Source organism: Sinohyriopsis cumingii, chromosome 18 (genome assembly GCF_028554795.1).
Source record: "Sinohyriopsis cumingii isolate HCF-2022 chromosome 18, ASM2855479v2, whole genome shotgun sequence".
Lineage (NCBI taxonomy): Eukaryota > Metazoa > Mollusca > Bivalvia > Unionida > Unionidae > Sinohyriopsis > Sinohyriopsis cumingii.
In genome coordinates, this window is record NC_142978.1 from 36,693,105 (window position 1) to 36,713,201 (window position 20,097).

At 37.5% G+C, this 20,097-nt stretch overlaps 1 protein-coding gene and 1 long non-coding RNA gene across 2 annotated transcripts in view; one reads left to right on the forward strand and one right to left on the reverse strand.

Moving 5' to 3' along the window:
* The window catches only part of LOC149776406 (secretin receptor-like), a 106,078-nt gene extending 101,726 nt beyond the window's left edge, over window positions 1-4,352 (reverse strand). The window contains exon 1 of the mRNA XM_089940811.1: window positions 4,211-4,352. Coding sequence (XP_089796937.1) covers window positions 4,211-4,282 — 72 coding nt within the window. The 5' untranslated portion in view covers window positions 4,283-4,352. The remainder of the gene's footprint in view (window positions 1-4,210) is intronic.
* Window positions 4,211-10,548, forward strand: LOC149776407 (uncharacterized). Its single transcript, XR_016416037.1, has 2 exons — window positions 4,211-4,341; window positions 7,839-10,548. It is a non-coding gene; the product is annotated as an uncharacterized LOC149776407 (long non-coding RNA).
* The last annotated feature ends 9,549 nt before the right edge of the window (window positions 10,549-20,097 follow it).

The window sequence follows — 20,097 nt, forward strand, 5'->3', positions numbered from 1 at the left end:
AATGCTGGAAAAAATAAGAATTCATACTTTTTGAAAGCGCTTGGAATCGTTTCACACCAGTTTGGCGTTGTTGTTTGTCAGTTTTTCTTTCATATATACTATTTATATGAATCACACGATATCATTTTTGTATCAAGCATATGGAAAGATTGTTATTTGACGTGTGACTTGTAACGCGCGCGCGTATGTATGTATGTATGTATCAATACTCTTTGATGTCACGTTATTATATAATACCACTACATCGCCATACAATAATGTTCATTATATATATATATATATATATATATATATATATATATATATATATATATATATATATATATATATATATATATATATATATATATATATCATGGCTAGCAGGACCTAGACCAGTACATGCCCTTGGATAAGGCACACATGTTAAATTAATTAAAATCCCTTATCTCTAACCCTTACTAAAACAGGATCAGAGTGGTAGAGCAGGCAATTATGAAGATAGGGTCTGGCCCTGTAAGCAACACTGGTGTTTAGTTTTTGTGAAGAGTTTAGCTTCATTTTAAATAACGTTGTAGGACCTTTACTTTGTGTTTGTATGTCCTTGAACCCGAATGTAACTTATATCTATGTATATCAAATGTTAATTATATATCATATTTCTTTTTTCAAATGTTAATCATCGTTATTTGAATGCAAGACATTCGATCACTTGACAAACCCGTTTTAGTTACAGTCCTAAGTGATTTATTCCAAACAAATTAACCTGCACTGACACAGCCTAATCTGATTCATGTATAACGTAATTAGCTATAAACAGGCAAATCAATTATTAATGGTATTTTAGTGTATTATATTGCGTGGGATACAAAACCATGACTAAGCTTTTTGGCTGTATTATAGTGGACTTTGAAATCAACCACGCCCGAACCTTAATTATAAAAGTAGCCTTTTGTCAAGACCAGTTCTTAATGAATATCTGGACCACAATGTATTGTAAAATAATAATTCCATTTAAGCATCATCTTCACAGTCATTGCAATTTTTGGTTTATGCATTTAGTTTACAAACATGTCACATTGCATGCAACATGACACTTTTATTTCATATTTAAATTTGCAAGGCTAGACAATTATCCAAAATTTTCATAAAACGTACCTTTAGGTCGTGTATTTGAAGATCTTATATCGGATCATAACGTGTCAGTCAGATTTATAATGTTATGCGTGCAAAGAAATAAGAATCTTTTGCAAACAACAACAAACAATGATGCTTGAAGTTAGCATGGATAAATAGGAAATACAGAAATACAGAAACAAACTGAAGGGGAGAAGTAATTAAAGAAGACAAAGACGATGTTGCTGCTGCTGCTGCTGCTGATGATGACGAATTAGCAGCATTCGAAATAAACACGGTAAGTTATATATATATATATATATATATATATATATATATATATATATATATATATATATATATATATATATATATATATATATATATATATATATATATATATATAACACGCACAGTTTGAGATGAAAATCCTTACATACATACATACATACATACATACATACATACATGCATACATACATACATACATACATACATACATACATACATACATACATACATACATACATACATACATACATACATACATACATGCATACATACATACATATACGGCAAATCATAATTATGATGATAATTAAGAAAATCATTGGATAGGTTCGGTATTTTGTAGTCTTTTGTCTTCTTTCCAATCGATAGGTTATTTTTGATAGCTTGCAGGCATTATATACATACGTAACGGTAATTTGTACGAAGCACTATGTCATTTGAGATTCAAACTTGAGCAGTCCTATCTCTGACATTGTTGCCAGACTGGTATACATTTCTTCAAAGAATAAAACTAGTACGTTTCAACTTGACAGATAATATCTGAAGGTTCACCACGAAAGCCTTATTTTTACAAGGACAACTTGAAACTGGCAGATATCTCAAATGAAACCAAGTTTGTATAAGTTACGTAATGAACTGTAAAAATGTACTGTTGAGTTGCAAACTGTAGTCAAGATATTATATTTGTTACGATCAAGTAATATCAAAATAAAAATGGAAGTGTTGGGTTTCTTTAGGGATTTCAACGGTTTTGACAATTATAGAATGTTAATGGCCGAAGTTATTTGTCTTTCTGACACATTAAGTACAAAAGACCGCTCCGGTGTCATAGTGGTTAGAGCGTCCGCCTCGGATGCAGGAGGTCGCAGGTTCGAGCCCTAGCCGAGTCATACCAAAGACTGATTAAAATGGTATAGACAGCTATTACGCGGCGCTGGTGGCAGGGTAATGTGACTGGGTGGTACATGATGCTACATGTCTGCGGCATGACGCCCCAGTGATAGACATCACTATAAACTGCCACACTGCAGACATTGTAGCGTTATGACTGAACTATTGTTAAAGCTACGTTAAAAGTTAAAAATCCAAATCACACACACACACATACACACACACACACACACACACAATCAAAAAGAAGCCACATTGCGCAATTCATGAATGTGTTCATTGTGCAGAGTGGCAAAATCATTGAATATGTAAATGTATCGCGCGCAGAGATGGGGGGGGGGGATGGATCGTGATAAATCCGGGTAGACGTGCATAAAATAGAGTACCTAAGAAAACTTTCAGTGATATTTATTAATAAGATTGTCACGTAAAAGGTTAGTGTTAGGACTGGTCGACCTGGTGTCAGGATAATGTGACTGGGTGGAACATCATGCTACATGTCTGCGGCATGATGCCCCAGTGCTAGACATCACTATGAACTGTCACACTGCAGAAGTCGTACTGATATAACTGAAAAATTGTTAAAGCTACGTTAAAAATCCAAATCACGCACACACACACACACACACACACACACACACATGTAATCTTGATTTTGTTCATAAGGAGAAACAAAAAATGGCAATATAACCAAACTATGAAATTACAGGTAGGTTTAAGTAATATATATATATATATATATATATATATATATATATATATATATATATATATATATATATATATATATATATATATATATATATATATATTAAAAGAACACGTAAAATAGCAAGTCTGCAATCGGATGTATACGGCACTGTGATCGAAGTATTATTACAACATTTCGCAAAAACGGTATGTTTCTAGTCGTTTGGCGACCACGACAGCCGCACCCCGTGGGGGAATGGGCGATATGACCGTGTGCAATCGATCAGTATGCTTAATCAAAATTACACGTATGAATAAAGACTGGAATTACTTACTCAAAAGAATATATGCTGCAATTATTACAAGCATGGCGAATAGGTGTGGTCATTATACGGTATTACTCAAGGACGTATAGTAGGATATATATTAATTACTACTGTTTGCATTGGTTATGCATTTTGGTGTCATAGTCTAGCTTTTGATATTTGATTACATGCCGTCTATAAACTACGGTGAACAATTGGGACTTTCGAGACTTTAAATCATTTTGGTTTAATTGTAAGCTCCGATCTGCATTCAAGGAACAGTTGTAGTTTTGAGTTGACGATCAGTCGGAGAGAGTAAGAAAATTGTTCGGATTTACACCCAAAAGAAAATCGTATTAGAAACCGTCATTGAAAGACTTGGTTGTGCTAAACTTCCATAAGCTTGTCTGACACCACAGTAGAAATATGCGGATGTTTAACTATCCTCTGCAAATAAATTCTAGTTCAATCGTTTAAAAATTAGAATAATTGACCCCCAGTCAGATCTTTGCCTAAGAAGCATTCATAAGTGATGCATGTGGGCAAGTGGTCTTTACGTACCAGTAGGACAACCTGTGTACTGACTAGACCAATATTGTATAGACGTGTCGTCATTATACTGCATACAGGTGGTCCTTATGTGCAGGCAAGTAGGTTTTCTTATGTATTGATTAAACACGTTACACGAGTTTTATACAAGTCTGGTCCCTATCGCATGCAGGTAGTCCATATCTGCAGGTAAGAGGTTACATTGTGTACTGATCATTCCTTGTACACTTATTTAACACGCTGGTGTTCCTTATACGATACTATACGTAAGTTTTCGCTTTATCGGTTTTGACTGTTTAGCTTGCTATGTATACACGCTATCGCTATTAAAACAAGAGGAATAATACAATCGTTTACGACTTTAAGGACGTGCTTAAAAACATACTTACGTCATCTGTCCTGGTGTTGCTCACATGACAGAAAAAAGCCATCGTGAGGAATAGACCGCTACTCTGCCACATTTTCACTTGTTCTGGTCACGAGAGTTAACACATGTCACATTTTGAATCGTTCATATCAGGTAATGGTTTCTTTTTACACTATGACTTGAACTTATCCATCTGAAATATTGCCGTATTCAGTTGTGACGTACATGTTTCTCACTATGTGATTTCTGAATTGTCCATCTGCATTATGGCGCCTTCACACCACATATGTATCAATATATGTATTCACTATTTTAGCACAAATGTTAAAGTTGCCGTCTTTTCTGCTTAGTCTGACAGTGAAACATGTCTTCGAACGATGCGATCAAATCATTGTAATAAAACATCATTAAGAATAATTCGTTGTTCGCAGTCTGTTATTTACAATAAGGGGTCAAACTTGTTGAATTTCGTAAATATATTTTTTATTTCTTGATCATTCTTTTCCCCCTTTCTAGTCTGGTGTGACAGTCCATGAATCAACTGTTTAATTAGCACTTTGATTCACTTCATTAGTGAAGATCATCCTGAATTATCATGAGGCCTTTTAATTTAAATCCGCCCAGGAATGGTTGAGTTAAGATGTGCGGTGTTTTGAAATCTTCTTGGCAGTTTTTAAAAGACTGATTCCTTGCACTGTTTTTTTTTTTCTTTCCGAATCACCACGCTCGACATCTGCTCAGTCATGTTATCTGTAGAAGGGCTAAATATGCTACACTGCGCTCGGTCCTGGAACATGCCATGCGCAGGTGTGATGTATACCTTACCCTTTAGGATGATTAAAATTGGCCACGAACATACTAGAGTTAATAGAACTAGCAGTGCTGATAAAACAATACACTAGTTTATAGCGGCTTGAATACTTTCTCTTGTCGTATCTTGGATGTTTATGAAACGAACACGTGTTATCGTGACATATTGATTGTATAATCAATCCACATACAATGGTGATGTTCCCCGAAACAAAATACACCAATCAATGAAACTGGCATCCTGGCTGGCTAGTTTTATTTAATTATTTTTCTTCAATTTTTTATTCTTGGGCTATGTTTTTGTTCTTGCCATCTATTGTATATCATCACAGAAAGAGACAACCAATAGCAAATGCTGCATAATTATTTTAATTATGCCATTTGTTTTTATTGGATTCTATAATATTCAAAATATAAAACAAAATTTTAACCGACGATGTCCCGATATATCATCAAGCAATATTTTGTATTGTAAAGTCTTGCTTTGAGTTTGAAACCTTGTGTCATACATATATATATATGTATATAGCTTACATAGTTGCGTCCTATACTACAAGGACACTATATGCATTAAGTTTTAGGAATTTAAGTCAGTCAACCTTCACCTGTTACCTGTATGATTTTTCCCACTTTTCGGGGTTCAGTAGAAACAAAATAGCATTTGAAGCCAGGATATATTTCTTTTCACTAATTGCCCTTCATCCATAAAATAAAAAAGTTATTTTAGGTAGCCTGTATGTCAAAAGAATATGTTCACGTGAGGTTCGAATTAGTACCACTCATGCATGAAATTGTACATGTCATTGTAAAGTTAGTCATTTCTCAGGATGAAACTATATATTGTTACCTTCGATAACGAAAAAGAAAACATCAGCTTTGCGGTATCCTTCAAAAATAATTAGAATGAAAAATGTCTTCACGAGGTTAAATCCTTTAACGAATTTCCAATCAATAAGGAAAACAGAATATGAGCTCCATCCGTGCGCATGATTTATAAATAAATGAATGTCGGTATACCAAATTAGATATACAAAATTGGTAATTAATTCCAGAACACTTCAGAGCACTAAATACGATCTGGACGCCAGAACCAGGAAAATGCACTGCGTCAATGCATTGGAGCTTTGAAGTGGGAAGTTATTACTTGGGTCTTTTCGCGATACGCAAGAGCAAGGCTCTGTACGATGTGTGCCCAGTACCAAAGAACACACAGGAAGATAGTCGTCCTTGTGTTGAGACATCTGTCGAAAGTCTTTCTAAATTACCCTCGCAACATTGTACAGCTCGTGCGTCCAAGCTCTCTTCTTCTTATCCAATACATCGTGTTATCGGATTGACTGAGAAGTAACAGGCTATTTATTAATTATCATGTGTCATGTAGCTGTGTGTGCTACTTAACTAAAATATACACACAGCTGGCTTGCAGCGGGTGAAAACATCACCCTGTTTGTTGTTCAAATTGGCGTTCATTATGCATGACATTTGTGACCTGCTATTTGTATTGGATTTCAAGCAAATCACGGCTTTATCCACTGAAGTACTATTTGTAGAAATTAATTGTTACCAGATCATCGTGTTAGGCCTGCAAAATTAAAAAAGAAAATGGCAGAAAATTGATATTTGTTTTAAAACAAAAAATAAAAATAAAGAAAGATATTCAACGAAGTCCACGTTTCTGTTTGAAAAGACACATACACACATCCATCCATCTAATCATAGCGAATGGTCTTATTTATGTCTCTTTTGAAATTCACGTTGCTTTCCTTCTAGTAATTGCTGTAGAAATAGCATCATCAGGTAGCAGGTGCTGCTGCAGTAGCAGTTGTAGTAGCGGCATCAGTCAAAACAACAGAACCTAACTGCGTATTCTACAGTTGAACAAGTCCCTCTCAGCATAGATACAGACTCTACAATTTCCGTGATGACAATATTCACACATAAGTAAAAAAAAAAGTAGCAATGAATATTATGCAAATCATGAAAAAGGCATTAGATACGATGTACACAGTATGATAATAATAATACTAATACTAATAATAATTTACAACTCTATTTATAAACATACCTTAATATAATCTTTAATACAGGTTTAATACACTTCCAAACTGCTTTATTTAAGGTGTCAGCGATTGGGTTTCAGTTAACTTGGTACCAATAATCAACCACGATTCAGCAAGTCTTATAATAGTATTACAAACTTAAAGACCTAATAATGTTTCCTACCTGAAATATTCACAGCATGTTTTTTATTGTTTAATGTTTTTCTAATTTCATGTTGTTTGTTTTTGTAATAATATTATTATGTTTCTTATCTTATAGGTGTTGCCTAATGTTGTAAAGCGCTTAGAGCTTCTAAAGATTAGGCGCTACACAAAGTCCTCATTATTATTATTATTATTATTATTATTAGTATAGCCTCCCAAATAAAAAGATCGCATAGACCACTTGAGCTTGTGGAATGATAGATCGATTTTAATAATTAGCATAATTATAATGTCAGTGACTCCAACATTTATGAATAGACAAGACCCCTTAGTTATTATTTTAATTATGATTCTTACAATATAATACATATTTAATAAAAATAAAAATAAAAACATTTTGTTTCATGGATAGAATTCAGTTTACCTTACCTTCTCTCGGTGAATACAGAATTGACATACGAGGCAAAATCGTTTATAGAGTTAAACAGTCATTTAGATCCAAATGATTAAAAAGAAGATATTTCACACATTAAATATGGAGTGATATAAAGTACTAACGTTATGATTAGATTTAGAAGTGTGTGGTTTTGTATTGAAGGTTAGCTTTAGCGGCACATGTTACTCTGTTATTTACAGGAAATCGGAACTAAGTGCCTTACCCAATGATTCACAGAGGGATACAGTCCCGGCTGGCCTGAGCAGGGCATCGAACCCGAGATATTTGGATCAGGAGTTCTAAGATCTACTAGCTGCGCTACAACGGTTGCCTGAAATAAAACAGCTGAATGAAATATTACCTAGTGTCAATTCACGTGATAGAACTGTTCATTCGGATACATATTGCTGTCATTTTTCACTGATAATCTAGGTAAATCTGAAAAGAGTACCGAATACGTTCCTTAGGCTAGTAAATGGCACATTTAGACCACACAAATAAAAAAAAATGCTGGCACAGACAAGCTCGTAACATGCACACAAAAACAGGCCCCATGCCAGCATCAGCAAGATGTGTTGTGTTGGTTACATGGAAGACCCCTCAGTCAATTAATAGCTCCAGAAAAGCGTTGTTCAGTGCATGTTAGGTAAGTCGATTCTTAGGTCAGCTCAGACATTCTACCATACATACCACTATGTAGCAAACATACGGCTGTGACAAGGATGGACTTAGTTTTGCAAATCAGGATCTACGTTATTCGTTCTTATTATATTTTCCAGTACACGCCTATTAGGTAGACCTGCTTTGATGGTGCATTCTGTAACTTCATGTCAGTATCAACGATATACACAGATGGACGAGGATATACATCACCAAATATCGTAAACTTTGGAACAATACATTTTCCTTCCTTTCTGAATACTATTCCTAATACTGTTAACATGTTACGGAGACTAAGCAAAATTAAAAATCAAGTTTTACATTTCTTATTAACCTATGGAACATATTGGATATATTATGTATACAAAAAGATCTGCTCTTTAGAGAATAATAATAATAATAATTAATAATACTAATAATGTTGTAGGGTTTAACGCCATTTTTCAGTTCCATATAGGCCATACATGGCGGCCAGTATAAATGGTGGAGGAAAAACCGTGGAAAACCCCCGAAAGAACCACTGACCCACGAGAAGCTACTAGCAAGCTTTCTCACATACCCACATTGGCAGAAGCCGAGACTCGAACCCACACAGACAGAGGTGAGATGGCAGTGATCCTTAAAGATGAGCGTTTTAGACCACTCGGTCACTCGGAGCCCCAATAATAATAATAATAATATTATTATTATTATTATTATTATTATTATTATTGTTGTTGTTGTTGTTGTTGTTGTTGTTGTTTTTGTTGTCATTACTAGCTCATACAAGTAGTTAGAAACGCGATCTACTCGGTCAAGAGAAGCATTAGTTTCTTCGCGACACATCTTTATCGCAACTAAATTATTATCATACACCATCAGCAACAATCTAAATAATTTAATATTTGCTTATTTAGACCAAGATCAGACTGTTGATGTATATATTTCATTCAGTAAATAGCATCCGCACATATACTTGTATATTTTGGGACCTTACATTAACTGATGTTGAAATATATGGGCAATTTATGGCATTCTTTGCAACAAATGTATTTTTACCCTTTAAAATCATCTAAGTTCAAGCTTATGCAACATACATTAATTATTGTCTCAGAAGAGAGAGAGAGAGAGATGCAGAGACTGCTTGAGAGACGGAGATATACAAGGAGGCAAGAAGAATGCATTATCAAGGACTGAAGAGGTTCTCATAACAGTGAAGATGTTTAGAGAACTAGATTGTAATATCGTCTGAATACTTGAATTTTGATCAAAACGGCAAGAGAAAAAGAAAAAGAAGAAATAAAAATACTGTCCAAAACGAGTCAGTCCTATTTGATAGATGATGTACTCAATTGAAAACCACTTATCTGTGTTATTTTAAGACCCCGACGGATTTGTAATTATGATGAACGTTAACAAAAGCGTTGATCTTGATGAAATTTATCGGCAAGCTATACTTAACGTGGGGTCTATAATGACTTCGATACTTGTCATTGTCATTAATTGTCATTACCGTATATGCTAAGTCTTAACGACTGGACAAGCTCTAAGATATTTCCGTGAATAGATTGGGGATGGGGCCTATACAACTTGGTCTCTTTAAATGAAGTTGCAGCGATAAGATTTATTATCATTATTATTATTAGTGGTAGTAGTAGTAGTAATAGTGTTGTTGTTGTTAACGTCGCATGTGCAAATTGCTATATTTATATACGGTAGAAGGCGGTTGCGCGAAAGACGAGTAACACAGATACCAACTTGCGTTACTACCTAGTTACATACATACACATATACCTTCCGACCGACCTATCTACATGCATATAAACATAATAACTCACAAGTTTGTATACATAAAATATGAAGAAATGTTATGTCAGGGCCGAGTAACGTAACATCTAATTTACTTTTTGAGTCTCTCTCTCTCTCTCTCTCTCTCTCTCTCTCTCTCTCTCTCTTATAGAAGTGTTTATCATTTTACTGCAATTTCTAGCAATGACTCTCTGTTTTTTATGTCTTACCCCCTTTAATGGACCCTATAGTTGGCATATTCCACCTCATTAATGACCCTCGTGTTGGAATACGTGCACTATTTGAGAGAATAGAGATATTACACGATGTATTTGAGAGAATAGAGATATTACACGATGTATTTGAGAGAATAGAGATATTACACGATGTATTTAGTAATCGTTCACGACTCTTCATGGGAGCAAATAGAAAGTGAAAAAGTAATAAATTGATTTAAGTGTATTAAAGTTTATTCAAGCTGTTTATTGTCTGTGTGGTATATTTTTCTAATACCAAAAGTTTTCTTTCCTAAGAGGACCGTAAACAAATCAAAATCCATTAACAAATAGTGATTTTCGGGGAGCAACTAATGTCTACTTTGTGTTCTTGAATCATATAATTTTCAAGAACCATTTTTTTTTCTGGCTTAAAGATACAGAATTGAAGAAAAGAACTGGTCACCAGATACTGTATCTAAATGCATATAGCTTGCGTCCGGTGTCGATAATCGTGCAGTCTATATTGCATGCCACTAAAATTTACATGGTTTAGTCTGAGTCAGTACTGCATACAGATGTTCAGTGTACCATACATATGTTCAGTGTACCATACAGATGTTCAGTGTACCATACAGATGTTCAGTGTACCATACGGATGTTTAGTGTACCATACGGATGTGTTCTATATAGATGTTCAGTCCGTTTTGCCTGTATCGTGCATAGATTGCATGTATACTGCACCTATATATGTGTCTTCACTGACCTCTACGCATCGACATTTTAAGGTTCTCCGGAATGAACCTCTATCAAATCCCAGTTGGTTTTGAAGTCCAATCATTATATATATATATATATATATATATATATATATATATATATATATATATATATATATATATATATACACACACACACACAGATGTTGTTGTTGTGAGGTTTAATGCCATTTTTTAGCACACGATAGGCTATGTATGGCGGCCAGTATTACTGGTGGAAGAAGAACCCGGGAAAACCCCGCGAAGAACCACCGATCCACGAGAGAGAGAGAGAGAGAGAGAGAGAGAGAGAGAGAGAGAGAGATATTTTTAACTAAGAAGGCATGTGATAAATACAAAAGCCCATGTTGTGCTCCGAGTTAATGAAATAATTCGTTTGATAAGGCATATGAATACGTCAAGACCCCCCTGTACCAGACTAAAACTTGTTCTTTCGGCCGACTCGGAGTAATACGCGTTTTTGTTTGTTGTTGTTGTTGTTGGGTTTAAAACCTTTTTTTCAGCACACGATAGTCTAAGGATGGCGGCCAGTACTAATGGTGGAGGAAGAACCCTGGAAAACTCCGGGAAGAACCACCGACCCACGAGAAGCTACTGGCAAGCTTTCTCACATACCCACTTTGGTCGAATCCTAGACTCGAACCCACTCAGTGTGAGATGGCAGTGATCCGTAACGGAGAGCGCTTTAGACCACTCGGCCACTCGGGGCCCCTTGTTTTGCGTATTTATTGATCATTATTGTTGCTCCTTGTTTGTAGTAATATGTAAAACGAACAGACAAAATCCTAATTCACCGACGAATTTTTCTACGTCATGTCAAAGCAATTCAAGAAAATATTTTGCTATTTTTCCATGCCCAGGGAAAAGCAGCATTGCAGTCGATCCCAGTTTAATTTCGTTGTAGGCGAACGTATCTGTCGTATGTTAACTTTTATAAAGTGTTGAATCCGAATTAAAAAGAAAACGGAAACTAAAATGAAGTTTCAGCTTACTGAAGGTTTATATTAATTTTCCATAGAAAATTATTTTCAAAGATTTTCAATTTTTCAAGAATACGTAATCTGCTGAGTAGATCTTGACATACTTTTCCCCCTTTAAATACGCCAATTATCGCCCCTATTTAACAATTCTGTGTTAGTGAATTTATATTAGAGAAGTGATCCGCATTGTTATCAAATTCTTTTCAAAGGAACGACTTTTTGAACTACTGCTAAATTTGATTTAAAAAGAGCGTCAAACTGTAGTTGTTGTGATAAACCTAATAATGTAAGATATTTTATCCTATTTAAAAATGACGAAATATCATTGAAAAAATGAGATAGTTTTTGTCGCTATCACGATGAAGTCGCGATTTACTGAAAATATGCTAATAATACCAAATTAGTAAATGTTCGAGTCTAAACATGTATCCGCCACCAGTTTAACATTTAAGGGAAAACAAAAGACGAAGAATGCGTCCTTGACTCATCCCAACGATTGAAGTTTAATTGTAGGTAGAATGTTCAGATCCTCGATTACATCAATAATATAACAATAAATCAAGAATGTTGGAAAACATATGTTAAAAAAGGACACATCCAGACACAGTTGAGAAATAACAAAGCACACATTTACGAATACCTTTTGTTGTTAATTGCATGATTTGCTAAAACAATGAATAGATCGCTTGATTTATGATGCAGGAAGGTAAAAGAATACACTGTTTATCTCCAGACGGGTTTGCGAGTACAAAGAAGCTTCCCAAAACAAAGTTCTGCACTTGAAAAAGAGACTCTGATTTACGACCAGCAATCAGGGAATAGGCGCTTCGTGTCTGTAGATGTTAATAGCGGGAGGAATGTTTTATGTATCGTGTTTCTGGCGTAGAATGCAGCTAAACAGAATAGACGACGGTCGCTCGAGATACAGTTTCCCACTGTCGTGCATCCACTGGATGGAGTGATTAAATTTTTTACAAAAATGCTTTACGGTGACTTGGAAAGCACTGTCCTACTCCATTTTCAGAAAGGTCAATGCAAGATGAGCAAACGTGATTTAGAAGGAAGAAATATCCAATACCAATGTTGCAATTGGTAAGATAAAGGTGGAATGACATATTTACACTTTATAGTTGGCTAGATAAAGGTGGATTGACAAATATTGACACTTTGCAGTTGGCTAGATAAAGGTAGACTGACATATGTTGACACTTTAAGTTCAAGAGGTGATAGTAGGCTCATCTACATATACTCTGTTATCGGCCGAGTGTTAAAAAAAAAAAGACTTTTCTCAGTGTGTACTCCGCTTTTAATATGGGATTTGATAATGCATCTTACTTGATCAGCAGTTAGCTTTTCATCCAGAAAAGATTACAAACTCTGCCTTATTTATTTTAAAAAAAATGTCTTCGGCTCGGCAAAACGCCCATAATCGATTTCTTTCTTTCTTTCTTTCTTTCTTTCTTTCTTTCTTTCTTTCTTTCTTTCTTTCTTTCACTAACTATAAATGTAAGCTTTAACATTATTACCGGATGAACTAGTGGCTTAGTGGTTGGAGCGTCCGCCTCTAATGCGAGAGGTCATGGGTTCGATCCCCGTCCGAGTCATACCAAAGACTTATACAATTTTACTAACAGTTGCCTCGCTCGGTTAGTGTTAAGAATGGTTGGCCTGGTGTCAGGATAGTGTTACTGGTAGGGCATCATGCTACATGTCTGCAGCATGATTCCCCGGTGTTATACATCACTATAAACTGCCACACTGCCGACATCGTAGCAATATGACTGAAAAATTGTTAAAGCTACGTTGAAAATCCAAATCACACACACACACACTATTGTTATGCATATGGTAATACTAATTCCTATCAACCATTGATACGCATCTTACTGATCTACTGCGGTGTGTACGGTAACACTAATTCCTGTCAACCATCCACACGTATCGTGTCGATCATATTACGGTGTGTACGGTAGCACTAATTCCTCTCAGCAATCGCCACTCATCCTGCCAACCTTATCACGTGCAAGTCATTCTTGTAAACACTTAATTGCGTATTATTTTGTGCGGACGAGAAACCTATCCTCATAGTACGTACATGATTCAAAGCTTAAGTTCGATTGGAAATCGGTCACATTGCCTTTTTTGTCTTCTGCCTTACGTAACCCTGCGATTTCACATGGATACGGGATCGAACCGCGACCGAGTCACACCAAAGACGTAACAAATGGTACTAGTAGCTGTCTCGCCTAGCGCTCAGCATTAAGAGGTTAGTGTTAGAACAGGTCGACCTGGTGTCAAGATAATGTGACTGGGTGGGGCATCATGCTAGACATCACTATAAACTCTCACAAAGCGGACGTTAGAAATATGGCTGAACAAAATTAAAGATACATTAAAAATCCAACCCCAACCCCCATGCACACACACACACACACACACACACACACACAACGAGTGTATAATTTCCATATATATTATCAAGCAAGGCAATGGTAAAGATATATAAGCGTGTCGATCAAGAATTTAGACAATATAAATATTTACAAATAATCATATAAAATCGTTCAATAACGGCGAACTTCAATCTAGTTATATAAATATATGCTACCCACATTTGGGAGTGAAATAAATAACAAACTAAGAGTGCGGATGAGTGTGTAATAATTCCTTTTTGTAAGTATGTGTTAGGTTTTTGTATGAGAATCAATTTTTCTTTCCTTATTTAAATTTAGTAGTAGTAGTAGATAAAATGGGGGTCTGGCTCTACTGGCCCACTTACGTGGTCTAGGTGAGTGAATATCCCATTCAGATATATTACTGTGTTATGGGGGTTCTGGCTCACTTGGCTCTACGAACTCCCATGGAACTCCTACTACTGTGTTATGGGGTTTCTGGGTCACTTTTTTTGTTCTGACTCACTGACTATTTTGTGCGAAATTGTCCATGTGTGAGTGTGTAAATAACATCGTTGGAGCAGTTTTATCGTGGAGGAACTGTTCTCCTGTGATCCTTTTAAAATCACCTGTGGGAAGGGTATATGACATGGTCCATCCAGGGACATTATTGGCATCAAGGTAGAGGATGTATGCGGAGTGTTGAGTGGGACCGTAGTGTTTCATGTATTTGTTGTTGGCCACGGTGTATTTTTGGCTGACGAAGCAGATGCCTCCCCTAATCATGCTCTCGGTGAACATAAACTTGTCTGGATCTTTGAAGAGTTCAAGCTTTACTTGACTTGTCTTGAGTAGCGCACCCTAGAGATATGGTGAGGAGAAATATCAGAGTGGATCGAGTTGATAATGATCTAGACACGTTTCTGAAATTTTCGAAGACATCCATGAGCAGAAGTACGTCCGTTGTCAGATCCAGGTATTGATAATCGCCGAGAGTGTGACATTCGAGATCGTTCCATATCTTGTTCGCGTATTGGTATTCTTCGTTAGTGATGTAAGTGAGAATATAAAGCATCAAGAGCGGGTTATGAGGTTTCGTCGAATCTGGACCACGCATTGATGTACTCATAGGGATAAACTCCTTTTCTCGGCAGAAGAGGTGTATGAGCTCCAAATTCCTTTTCTAGATGCATGCACTTAGGACATGTTTTAGTGAGTTCTAGCGATGACTTCAGAAAATGGAACGAATCGATGAAACGAAAGCGACCAATCGAAAATGACATGTATTTTTCGAAATTGTTTGGGATGCATTAGATAGGTCAGAGGCGAGAGATGTCTTGACTCGTGGATGATTGAGTGCTGCGATGTTGAAGTGTTCATCTTATCCTCATAGATTATACACGTTGACAGGAAGGAAGTCTGGATCTTTGAGGCGTAGATTACAATCGGCATGAGCAACTCCTCGATAGCGACCGGTGACCTGACAATGATCTCAGACCTTTTTATCATGAGGATGAAAGTACTCTTCGCAGATGTGCCATTGATATGCTGTAGTATGTTGTCTTAGTTGTGAGAAGATGAGTGGAGTGAGTGAGTGGCCTTGGATGTTTTCGGAGTTTGCTGATGCGTTTTCATACAGTGATGAGTTGCTCAAAGAACCATAGAAAACAATTATTTCTTGTAATTGAGTCCAAAACATGTTGATGGAGAGTCCCTCGTTGAGTGCTTCTTATTTAGGGAAGTCTTAGACGACTGCAGGAAATGTCATTCCGATGGTATGGAGGGTATACAAATACGGCTTGTACTTGGAGACAAGACACGATTGGCATTGTTCCAGCGGGACATAGCGCAGAAAGAATAGCCCACACGAAGCAGTAGGCACCGCTGTTTATGAGACCCTTAACGCTGTTTTCCGACTTAGTAATCGTTCATATCATAGTTCTGACTGTCATAGATAATTTAGTACTTCCAAACGAGTTGAACTGGGAATATGAAATGGATTGAGTGGTTTCAGTGAGGGACCATGTGGTAGGAAGTCCATACAGCTTCTGGATTTGCACCGTTGTCGTCCTGTACAAACGTTTCTGAGTATCGATGATGTCCATTAAGTAGAAGTAACTTGAGTTGTTGATTCTGAAACCTTCTGCCGATCGAAGTACGATGGGTGTGTAAGTTCCAGTAGCATCTCTATCGATCCAGATGGAACGATCTGATGTTGCAGAGTGATAATACGAGAAGAAATCAAAGTGAGGAAAAAGGTATATTGCTCGGGAGCCAATATATCATGGAGGATCAACCCTATCCAGAGCCTGCTCAAGTGAAAGAACATTCTAAATCAGAGACGAAGGGACCTAAACATGGATGGAGAGAGAGACATACGTATTACAAAGAAAGGATGGCTGTACACCCTGCACATGTCACTATGGAGATGAACAAACAGTGGAAAAATGAGGCAGACGCATTGATTTATTCAGAGCTGGTGGAGAAAGGAAAACTGTGCACGGAACAAAAAGTACTTGAGATAGAGAATAAAGTAAACGAAGCAAGGCTATCAAAATTCAAACACCTGCGAGCACAATAGATAAAGGACTTAGAAGTGAAGGCATTATCCGCTACTTTCGCACTTCCGCTGAGAGGGTATCCCGATTCAAGTTGTTGATTGCTTCTAAACAAGTGGGAAATATCGGTGTGGAAATGGATAACGAAATGGTAGAGATCTTCAATCATCTTCAGGATCATATCGGATCCATATCGCATTTTCTTACGAGGACTTGATGTAGAAAACAAAGTTTTCAGAGTGGCTTTCATTGATACTACCCTGTTGTTCGATTCGCCGTCGGTGACGTCCACCGTGAAGTATAATCCTCCGTTGAATTAAGACCAACAGTAGTCGTACGAAATCGCCTTGATCTCCGATGAAACATGGAACAGCTTCTTATCGTTACTGTGAACAACAATCAGTTTTCGTACGTGGTCGCGCTTCAGCTAAAACGATCACGATTTTCCCTGGTGGATACAACAACACTGACATTGCCAGGGAAATCTCCCGACTTATTACTGCTAACGGAGATATCTCTGTTAATATTAAAATCGAGCCTTACTACTCCACGCTTTGTACCAGAATCACACTATTGAAATTAGTACTATTTGACATTGCCAACTCGATCGGATCTCTGCTGAGGTTGAACGCTGCTATCGCTCTTACTCAAATTGGAGTGTACAAAGGAGATCTGCCTGTCAGTATCACAGATGTCAAGAGCCCTCTCATCAACTGCCCGATTGCTTAGGGATCACTTTACTCAGTATGCTAAGCCTCCAATGTGATTTATTACACGTCGATTAACGTTCTTTCAGGCTAACGTATGCCAATTCGTCCTAATCCTATCATTAACTATCCCATCATGAACACATACACGATCTCGGAAATCACCATGTGGCTCACTGATCAGTCTGGAAATGCCGTCGATAATAATAATGAAAGAATCACCTATTAACATCACGTGCATCGCAGAGAGGCATAAAAAATTTTCGCAGATAAAATAAGAAGCGATGAGACCTTGACGAGTACATCGACGTAAAATCGTAAGTGGATTTTATCCACACCATTTTCTTCCGATCGAGCAGCCTTTCCAGACATTGCCGCTAAAGCCGCAACGATTGCTATCAAGGCAACAGAAGCGGGAGCTACCGGAGCAGCCTCTGTTGCGTTAACGATTGTATGATAAAATAATAGCCAGCAAAATCATGCCACCGGCAGTGTCTGAAGATCAGCCTTGGGGGGATAACATTCTCTTCAGAAGACCGTATTGGTCCTCAGCGATCAATCGTAAAGAATTTTAATGTACCTGGACTCAAGGTAAGTACACCAAGTACATTGGTGTGCAAACCTCTCTGGGTGCCATCATGTCTGGGCATGGATTAAAAAGAGTATGGTGACTTTATATCACATTTTTATAGCATAGTGTCATGTATTCGAGATTCACGCCTGATTATTTTTGTCTCAACGATGATACTCCCGTGGATGACTCCACTACCAAATATGATTATGTTGAGTATAATAACGCCAATCACACTAACCTCAACGCAAGTACCCATCGAAAATTAGAGACTTGTGACGAACATGTGCACCTGCTTCCCCATTCTGTAAAAATCAGCTGCAGGAGCAAATGTGTATCTTTTAGCTGATATGACAGCCAACTCGGCAGAATCTGCCCTAGTGAGAACCGCTATCTCCTCCCCGCTGACACAGGCATGTATCTCTACATGTAACGTGGGATTCGCGGTGTTACCGACAGTAGTCAGGAGATCTGCATGATGCTTCCTCTCGACAGCATCTTCGGCATATGTCGAGATATGTGAACGGCCTTTAGAGGCAACAATCACACGCTGGTGATGAAAGAGACTTATCTACTCAGTACATGTACAAAATAGACGAAGTCGACGACGGGAAATTTACCATGACATGGTTGTAGCTATGAATGCCCAAAATAACACCCTCCACGACACACATGCTCGCACTGGACTCGACGTTGGCTAAATTTACCAAGAAACCGCATTTATATGCAACAGTTTGTCGTAGCTGAAGCCACTACATCGTGAAGAGTCTCCATCAATCCAGCAGCGAACATCCCAGACACGTGTTCGTTGCATTTCAGCTTGCTAATCAGCGCTTAACGCAAACAGCATATCTTTAATAACGTCAGTCTGTCTTGCATTCACGTCCGCATCAAATCCACATAATATCCAGACCGAGAACTCGAATGTAACTTCACTACTGCTACCAAAAATTATTATTGCGGCTACGTGATGCTGATTGAAGCCATGCAAACGTATCGAGATGTGGATACAGGCATGCAGATCTCGCTGGATGATTTCGCTAGCATGTATCCCATTTTCCACTTCAATGTTTCCAAATATTCCGAACGTCTTAAAGGTTCTGCAGCCGACATCGAAATCCGATGGACTGTCTCTCCAGGCGCTAATTACATCTGTTATGCACTGGTGACCTTAGATCGATTCATGGCACTGGACGTACTCAATGGAAAAATGAATATCCTTGTATAGTCAACTATGCCAATAAAACAGTCATCTCAGCTCAGACGTAAGGATCGGGGACTAGCGGATGCAATCTTTCCGTTTGTCTAGACCATGGCTCTCCCAGGTTATTTGCTTTCGTCATTTCACCCTTAGGACTGGCTGAAGCCGAGGAGCCATCACCGGAGCCACTCAAAAAGCGGTGATGGGTAGAGAAGCTCGTGCAAAACGAGCCATAGTCACATCATCTACTATCTATGCCAAACACGCCTAACGAAAACGAATAAAAAAAATATAGCATTTCATATAACAGTATGTCGTACGTGCCAGTCGAAGTCACGCTATCACCAAAGCAGAAGAAAAACATCGCTGTGGCAGCCACACACAAAACACCTGTCTCTTTGAGACTGGATGTGTTAGCACCCGATCGGATCGAGCTGACACATCTTTAAGCAAATTACGTAGCTAAACATAAGGCTGCTATGAAAGGCATCGTTCTGAACTTTTCCGCGTCTCAGCTGTAAAACTAAGGAGGAGTTCTTGGACCTCTGTTAGCAGGGATCGCTGGATCCGTATTGCCAGGATTACTCGGACTCGGAAAAGGACTCCAGTTGCCAGGAACCATGCAGAA